At 39.3% G+C, this 9405-nt stretch overlaps 1 protein-coding gene across 1 annotated transcript in view; it reads left to right on the top strand.

Moving 5' to 3' along the window:
* LOC115203403 (ATP-dependent Clp protease ATP-binding subunit clpX-like, mitochondrial) overlaps positions 1 to 7078 on the top strand; it is a 27809-nt gene extending 20731 nt beyond the window's left edge. The window contains exons 14-15 of the mRNA XM_029768074.1: positions 5203 to 5290; positions 5531 to 7078. Of these exons, the coding sequence (XP_029623934.1) occupies positions 5203 to 5290 (88 nt within the window). The 3' untranslated portion in view covers positions 5531 to 7078. The remainder of the gene's footprint in view (positions 1 to 5202; positions 5291 to 5530) is intronic.
* The last annotated feature ends 2327 nt before the right edge of the window (positions 7079 to 9405 follow it).

The following is a 9405-nucleotide window of genomic DNA, read 5'->3' as shown; positions in this document are numbered from 1 at the left end:
GTCAGTTCTATTTGTGACGCTGAACGCGGTGCAAGTCCTGCCTCTCCCATATCCTCATTGGTTTATAGAAGCAGATACCCACGTGCCATCTCCTCATTGGTTATACCCATGTGGGTGATTGAAAGATGAACTGAGTTCGGTCGGTCGTCATGGTAACTATGGAAGTTAGATGTCAATCGCCATATAAAGGAGAGATGACTAGAAACGATTCGGTTGACCGTTTTATGTGTGGATTAATTGTCGGAGTAGAGGACCTTGTGCATTTCAGGTAAAATAGCAACTCAAAGTTTATATCCCAGGACAAATTAGCTAGAAACAGCAAGCTAGCGAAATATAACTAATTAGCTAGCAACTGCAAGCTAGCTAGCAAAATTGCTTTTCGACCTGTCCCCAAATTAATATAATTGGTTCAGAGTTTGTTTTAATATTTCAACCTGCGTGTTGTGATCGTGTTTGATGTGGGGGGACAAAATCAATTTGCGCACGATGGCGCACGCGCACGGCCGGTTTGGGTATGGCGTAAGTAACAGTCGGCAAAATGGAAACCTTACTGGAGACCTAGTCATTTTTGGAGGCATGAAGCAGAAGTAGCTAGCAAAGGACAGCAGGAGCTGTAGTTAGCCAACTTGTTATCTACTGTATTTACTCTCTTTGCTAGAAACCCGATTGCTGCTTAAGGCTTCCAAAACAGCCATGACAATTCTCCAATAATTGTTATTTTACTAGGCAAGTCAGTTAAGAACAAATTCTTATTTTCAATGACGGCCTAGTGGGTTAACTGCCTGTTCAGGGGCAGAACAACAGATTTGTACCTTGTCAGCTCGGGGATTTGAACTTGCAACCTTTCGGTTACTAGTCCAACGCTCTAACCACCGTCCCATTGCAAAATGTTATATCAAATCAAATCAAATTGTATTAGTGACATGTGCCGAATAGAACAGGTGTAGGTAGACCTTACAGTGAAATGCTACTTACAAGCCCCTAACCAACAATGCAGTTTAAAAAATACGAATAAGAAATAAAAGGAACAAGTAATTAAAGAGCAGCAGTAAAATAACAATAGGGAGACTACAGTGGCAAGAAAAAGTATGTGAACCCTTTGGAATTACCTGGATTTCTGCATAAATTGGTCATAAAATTTGATCTGATCTTCATCTAAGTCACAACAATAGACAATAACTGCTTAAACTAATAACACACAAACAATTATACGTTTTCATATCTTTAGTGAACACACCGTGTAAACATTCACAGCACAGTGTAGGGTGGAAAAAGTATGTGACCCCTTGGATTTAATAACTGGTTGACCCTCCTTTTGGCAGTAATAAACTCAACCAAATGTTTTCTGTATTTGCGGATCAGACCTGCACAACGATCAGGAGGAATTTTGGACCGTTCATCTTTACAAAACTGTTTCAGTTCAGCAATATTCTTGGGATGTCTGGTGTGAACCGCTCTCGAGGTCATGACACAGCATTTTAAATTGGGTTGAGGTCAGGACTCTGACTGGGCCACTCTAGAAGGCATATTTTCTTCTGTTGAAGCCATTCTGTTGTTGATTTACTTCTGTGTTTTGTGTCGGTGTCCTGTTGCATCACCCAACTTCTGTTGAGCTTCAATTGGCGGACAGATAGCCTTACATTCTCCTGCAAAATGTCTTGATAAACTTGGGAATTCATTTTTCCAATGATAGCAAGCTGTCCAGGCCCTGAGGCAGCAAAGCAGCCCCAAACCATGATGCTTCCTCCACCATACTTTACAGTTGGGATGAGATTTTGATGTTGGTGTGCTGTGCTTTTTTTTCTCCACACATAGCATTGTGTGTTCCTTCCAAACAACTCAACTGTTGTTTCATCTGTCCACTTAATATTTTGCCAGAAGCGCTGTGGAACATCCAGGTGATATTTTACAAACTTCAGATGGCCAGCAATGGTTTTTAGACAGCAGTGGCTTCTTTCGTGGTGTCCTCCCATGAACACCCTTCTTGTTTAGTGTTTTACGAATCGTAGACTCGTTAACAGAGATGTTAGCATGTTCCAGAGATTTCTGTAAGTCTTTGGCTGACACTAGGATTCTTCTAAACCTCATTGAGCATTCTGCACGGTGCTCTTGCAGTTACCTTTGCAGGACGACCACTCTTAGAGAGAGTAGCAACAGTGCTGAACTTTCTCCATTTCTAGACAATTTGTCTTATCGTGGACTGATGAACATCAAGGCTTTTAGAGATACTTTTGTAACCCTTTCCAGCTTTATGCAAGTCAACAATTCTTAATCTTATGTCTTCTGAGATCTCTTTTGTTCGAGGCATGGTTCACATCAGGCATTGCTTCTTGTGAATAGGAAACTCAAATTTTGTGAGTTTTTTTATAGGGCAGGGCAGCTCTAACCAACATTTCCAATCTCATCTCATTGATTGAGGACTCCAGGTTAGCGGACTCCTGACTCCAATTAGCTTTTGGAAAAGTCATTAGCCCAGGGGTTCACATACTTTTTCCAACCTACACTGTGAATGTTTAAATTATGTATTCAATATAGACAAGAAAAATACAATCATTTGTGTGTTATTGGTTTAACACTGTGTTTGTCTATTGTTGTGACTAAGATGAAGTCCAGATCGAATTTTATGACAAATTTATGCAGAAATCCAGGTAATTCCAAAGGGCTCAATTACTTTTTCTTGTAACTGTATATACAGGGGATACAGGTACAGAGTCAATGTGCAGGGGCACCGGTTAGTCGAGGTAATTGAGGTAATATGTACATGTAGGTAGAGTTATTAAAGTGACGATGCATAGATAATAACAGAGAGTAGCAGCGGCGTAAAAGAGGGGGGTGGGGGGAGCAATGCAAATAGTCTGGGTAGCCATTTGATTAGATGTTCAGGACTCTTATGGCTTGGAGGTAGAGGCTGTTTAGAAGCCACTTGGACCTAGACTTGGCGCTCCGGTATCGCTTGCTGTGCGGTAGCAGAGAGAACAGTCTATGACTAGCGTGGCTGGAGTCTTTGACAATTTGTAGGGCCTTCCTCTGACACGACCTGGTATAGAGGTCCTGGAGGCAGGAAGCTTGGCCCCAGTGATGTACTGGGCCGTACGCACTACACTTTGTAGTGCCTTACGGTCAGAGGCCGAGCAGTTGCCATTAGAGGTCGACCGATTATGATTTTTCAATACCGATACCGATTAATCTGACAATTTTTTTTATTTATTTGTAATAATGACAATTACAACAATACTGTATGAACACTTATTTTAACTTAATATAATACATCAATAAAATCAATTTAGCCTCAAATAAATAATGAAACATGTTCAATTTGGTTTAAATAATGCAAAAACAAAGTGTTGGAGAAGAAAGTAAAAGTGCAATATGTGCCATGTAAAAAAGCTAACATTTAAGTTCCTTGCTCAGAACATGAGAACATATGAAAGCTGGTGGTTCCTTTTAACATGAGTCTTCAATATTCCCAGGTAAGAAGTTTTAGGTTGTAATTATTATAGGAATTATAGGACTATTTCTCTCTATACGATTTGTATTTCATATACCTTTGACTATTGGATGTTCTTATAGGCACTTTAGTGTTGCCAGTGTAACAGTATAGCTTCCGTCCCTCTCCTCGCTCCTACCTGGGCTCGAACCAGGAACACATCGACAACAGCCACCCTCGAAGCAGCGTTACCTATGCAGAGCAAGGGGAACAACTACTCCAAGTCTCAGAGCGAGTGACATTTGAAACGCTATTAGCGCGCACCCCGCTAACTAGCTAGCCATTTCACATCGGTTACACCAGCCTAATCTCGGGAGTTGATAGGCTTGAAGTCATCAACAGCACAATGCTTGAAGCATTGCGAAAAGCTGCTGGCAAATGCACGAAAGTGCTGTTTGAATGAATGCTTACGAGCCTGCTGGGGCCTACCATCGCTCAGTCAGACTGCTCTATCAAATCATAGACTTAATTATAACATAATAACACACAGAAATACGAGCCTTTGGTCATTAAAATGGTCGAATCCGGAAACTATCATTTCAAAAACAAAACGTTTTTTCTTTCAGTGAAATACGGAACCGTTCTGTATTTTATCTAACGGATGGCATCCCTAAGTCTAAATATTGCTGTTACATTGTACAACCTTCAATGTTATGTCATAATTATGTACAATTCTGGCAAATTAATTACGGCCTTTGTTAGGAATAAATGGACTTCACAATGAGCCAGGCGGCCCAAACTGCTGCATATACCCTGACTGCTTGCACGGAACGCAAGAGAAGTGACACAATTATCCTAGTTATAAGAAATTCATGTTAGCAGGCAATATTAACTAAATATGCAGGTTTAAAAATATATACTTGTGTATTGATTTTAAAGAAAGGCATTGATGTTTATGGTTAGGTACATTGGTGCAACAACAGTGCTTTTTTCGCAAATGCGCTTGTTAAATCATCACCCGTTTGTCGAAGTAGGCTGTGATTCAATGAGAAATTAACAGGCACCGCATCGATTATATGCAACGCAGGACACGCTAGATAAACTAGTAATATCATCAACCATGTGTAGTTAACTAGTGATTATGTTAAGATTGATTGTTTTTTATAAGATAAGTTTAATGCTAGCTAGCGACTTACCTTGGCTTCTTGCTGCCCTCGCGTAACAGGTAGTCAGCCTGCCACGCAGGCTCCTCGTGGAGTGCAATGTAAGGCAGGTGGTTAGAGCGTTGGACTAGTAACCGGAAGGTTGCAAAAACAAATCCCCGAGTTGACAAGGTAAAAATCTGTCGTTCTGCCCCTGAACAAGGCAGTTAACCCACCGTTCCTAGGCCATCATTAAAAATAAGATTGTGTTCTTAACTGACTTGCCTAGTTAAATAAAAAATAAATAAAACAATTTTAATAAAAAAATTTAATAAAAAAAATCTGCAAATCGCTGTCCAGAAATACCGATTACCGATTGTTATGAAAACTTGAAATCGGCCCTAATTAATCGGCCATTCCGATTAATCGGTCGACCTCTAGTTGCCATACCAGGCAGTGATGCAACCAGTCAGGATGCTCTCGGTGGTGCAGCTGTAGAACCTTTTGAGGATCTGACGACCCATGCAAATCTTATATGGTGTGGTTTCTCCACAATTTAATTGAAAATACAGTATTTTACCATTACTTTTCATTTATTTGCAGCAGAATTTAATATTTTTTTTGTGTCTCCAGAGCACCTGCTAAAGAGTCTGAGGAGGAGTATGACTCTGGGATAGAGGAGGAGAGCTGGCCAAGGCAGGCGGATGCAGCCAACAACTAAGTAACTAACAGTCCAAAATGGAGCTTCAGAAATTGGCATAATTTCAATTTAATAAGCTATGGCATTTTACAAATACCGTTATTATAACTTCAAATGTAATTATGTCATCTGAATTACATCAGTGTTGATCATGATGATGTAGGTTATGCGATTTCATACATCTGAAAAAGTTTGTTCCCATATTGTTGCAAAGGTTTAAGAATTAACATTAACCAAGTATTCTCTACCCATCTTTCCTAGAGAGAGAGAAAAGGAGAGAGAACGTTATCCTGTTTAAATGTAAAGATAATTTTACTTTTTCTCATACAGTAGCTAGTGTCTCTTTGTGATAAGTACTTGTTTGGGAAACCTTAACGGAAATGGATTGTATCAAGTCCAAAATCTATTTTCTCTTATTTCATTTTGACACCATTTTATTTTTGACAATCAAGGATCAAGGTAGGATAGGATACTTTTTTGTTTGTTTGTTTTAACCACCATGTCTTTCTGATGTAATTTAGGAAGCCATTTTGTTTCTTCACAACTCTCTGATGACGAGGTCAGCCAGGTCATAGAAACCAGCATTCTTTACAGAACAAGTATTTATAGTCAAATTGTTAACTTTTTCAAAAAAGATCAGTTTGGCTGCTCTGTGGTGGATTTCAAATATCCAACACTGGAATTACTAGTATACTGTATGTACAGTTAGTATGCCATGTATGAGATGAAACGTGTAAGATATCTGGGCTCGAGATAGGGAGGGGGGCTTGAATTGATCCCAACCAGCTTTGATAATGTCAGATTTTCAACACATTTTCCCATTGTGGTTGTTTTTTACGTTTCTTTATGGAACCGTTTAGAACTACCTACACATTTAATGAAGCCATGACATCATTGGTGTTTTTGAATGGAAACATACCAGTCTTTAGAAATGCATTGTCTGATTTGCTCAACACTATACACTGAGAAACTGTTCATTCAATGCAGTTTCTTTAAAAGAAGCTGGGCTTTTTTGTACACTTTATATACAGATATAACGTTTTGAAATCTCAGACAGTAAGGCCCTAGAATCTAGATCATTTGCTCAATTCCCCTTTGACCCCTAGACACCTGTGTAGATCTCAGAAGATTTGACAGGTGTTAGCAATATGGTAACAGTTTAGTCTTTCTCTTATGGGTTTCTGTGATGTTGGTTACACCCATCCAAACCTTTCAAATCTACATAAGTACATAGGGACTTTATCTTGGGGCTTATGTTGCGTTCATAACCAAGTGGGAAGGTGGTAATTACCAGCTGAAGTCATAAATATCAGTTGGATGCATTCACATGCTTTGAACTCGTTGAGAAACGCTGATTGGCTAATTGCAAACAAGCTGCGTCAATCACAAACTAAAAGTACAGCTATCATGCTTGTAAACATACGTGTTCAAAAACATTAATAGATAGCTTTTTATAAATAATGTTTTACTGCATGTAACTGCCTAAAATGCTGTTATCGAGGTCATTTCCTTAGTGGGTGACGTCAGAGGTCAACATGTGGGCGAAGTTGGCGCTCAGGGATGATAGATGAGTTTCCCACTAGTAATTACCAGTTGTAGGGGCGTTCAAGTAGGTTTTCTATGTGGTAAATAATACCTTCCCACTTGGTTATGAACACAGCATAAGGTCTTGATTTAGAATTGGGCAATTGTGTGATGTACAGTCCATCAGAACTGATGCCATCTGTGTGGCAGCAACCCTATTTTGCTCTGAATAGTTGTGAACCTATGTAAATGTGAGACTTTAATAAATATATTAATCACTTAAGAGTGTTCAGAGGTTGTTTGATGAACTACAGTTGTCCAGTGTTCTTCAGTCCTGGTGGGTTTATTTAGTCCTAGCCACCCAAAAACATGCACCTTCATCAGTTTTTATAGGCTGCGGTTACACAGGCAGCCCAATCTTGATATTTTGTAAATTAGTGGAAAAAGATCCGAATTGGGCTATCTGAGTAAATATTTATATTATTAGATATATATTTATATTATAATATATTTATATTAGATATATATTTATATTATTAGATATATATTTATATTAGTTATTTAAAAAATGTCGCAACAATGATCTATGAGCAGTAGAGGAACTTCTCTCTCACTCTCAATTTAATTCAGTTTAAGGTGCTTTATTGGCATGGGAACCACATGTTTACATTGCCAAAGCAAGTGAAATAGATTACAAACAAAAGTGAAAAAATACTAGGAATAATGAACAGTAAACATTACACTCACCAAAGTTCGAAAAGAGTAAAGCGATTTCAAATGCGATATTATGTCAATATACAGTATTGTAACAATATTCAAATAGTTAAAGTACAAAAAGTAAAATATATACACATAAATATGGGTTGTATTTACAATGGTGTTTGTTCTTCACTGGTTGCCCTTTTCTTGTGGCAAAAGGTCACAAGTCTTGCTGCTGTGATTGCACACTGTGGTATTTCACCCAATAGATATGCAAGTTTTGAATTCTTTGTGGGTCTGTGTAGTCTGAGGGAAATATGTCTCTAATATGGTCATACATTTGGCAGGAGGTTAGGAAGTGCAGCTCAGTTTCCACCTCATTTTGTGGGCAGTGTGCACATAGGGTGTCTGCCCGAGGCGGCCTTTGCTCAATAGCAAGGCTATGCTCAATGAGTCTGTACATTGTCACAGTTTTCTTTAGTTTTCCTCAAAGCTTTCCGCCTTATCTCAGCTCACTGGTCACCATAGCAACACCCACCCGTAGCATGCGCTCCAGCAGGTATATTTCACTGGTCATCCCCAAAGCCAACACTTACTTTGGCCGCCTTTCCTTCCAGTTCTCTGCTGCTAATGAATGGAACGAATTGCAAAAATCACTGAAGCTGGAGTCTTATATATCTCCCTCTCTAACTTTAAGCATCAGCTGTCAGAGTAGCTTACCGATCACTGTACCTGTACACAGCCAATCTGTAAATAGCACACCCAACTACCTAACTCCCATATTATTACTTACCCTCTTGCTCTTTTGCACCACAGTATCTCTACAAGCACATCATCATCTCCACATCCATCACTCCAGTGTTAATGCCAAATTGTAATTATTTCGCCTCTATGGCCTATTTATTGCCTACCTCCCTACTCTTCTACATTTGTACACACTGTATATAGATTTTTTCTATTGTGTTATTGACTGTACATTTGTTTGTGTAACTCTGTTGTTTGTTTTTGTCGCACTGCTTTGCTTTATCTTGGCCAGGTTTCAGTTGTAAATGACAACTTGTTCTCAACTGGCCTACCTGGTTAAATAAAGGTACAATTAAAAAAATTGGGCCAGTCACAATTGTCAGGTATTCTGCCATTGTGTACTCTCTGTTTAGGGCCAAATAGCATTCTAGTTGGCTCAGTTTTTTTGTCAATTCTTTCCAATGTGTCAAGTAATTATCTTTTTGTTTTCTCATGATTTGGTTGCATCTGCTGTCCTGGGGCTCTGTGGGGTCTGTTTGTGTTTGTGAACAGAGCCCCAGGACCAGCTTGTTTTGGGGACTTTTCTACAGGTTCATCTCTCTGTAGGTGGCGGCTTTGTTATTGAAGGTTTGGGAATCACTTTAATTTAGGTGGTTGTAGAATTCTCTCCCTCTCTCTCGCCACTCTCTCAAGAAGCCAAGCCAAGGAAGCCAGCTAAGAGTAATGGGACCTCGTCTGCTTTTTGAAACAGCATCTCAAGTCTAAAGTGTCTTCCTTTCCTCGTCACCTTTCTTTCTCTTTTCTTTCCTCTGCACCGACCTGACAGAATGGGCTGGTTATTATATAGTTCAATGGTTAAACGGTCTCGTTTATTAAATCATAGAAGTCTGTCCACCAAATTAGTAGAGGAGACAAAGACAATTGTACGGAAGGGCTAATGCCAATGACAGAAAACGTATTCTAGACCGTTTTTTTTACTCTGCATTATTGGGAAGGACTCCTAAAAAATAATTTCACGGTAGACTACACCCGTTGTATTCAGCGCATGTGACAAATATAATTTGATTTGAGGAGAGGAGAGGAAGCCATTTTAGCCAATTGGAATGCCCCCGGTCTTTCGCTTCGTAAAAAAGAAACGGATATACGTGTACTATATCCGGTGTGTGACG

The sequence above is a fragment of the Salmo trutta genome, chromosome 12 (assembly GCF_901001165.1).
Source record: "Salmo trutta chromosome 12, fSalTru1.1, whole genome shotgun sequence".
Taxonomy (NCBI): Eukaryota; Metazoa; Chordata; class Actinopteri; order Salmoniformes; family Salmonidae; genus Salmo; species Salmo trutta.
Note: the sequence above shows the minus strand (reverse complement) of the source record. Positions and strands in the feature narration are given on the sequence as shown.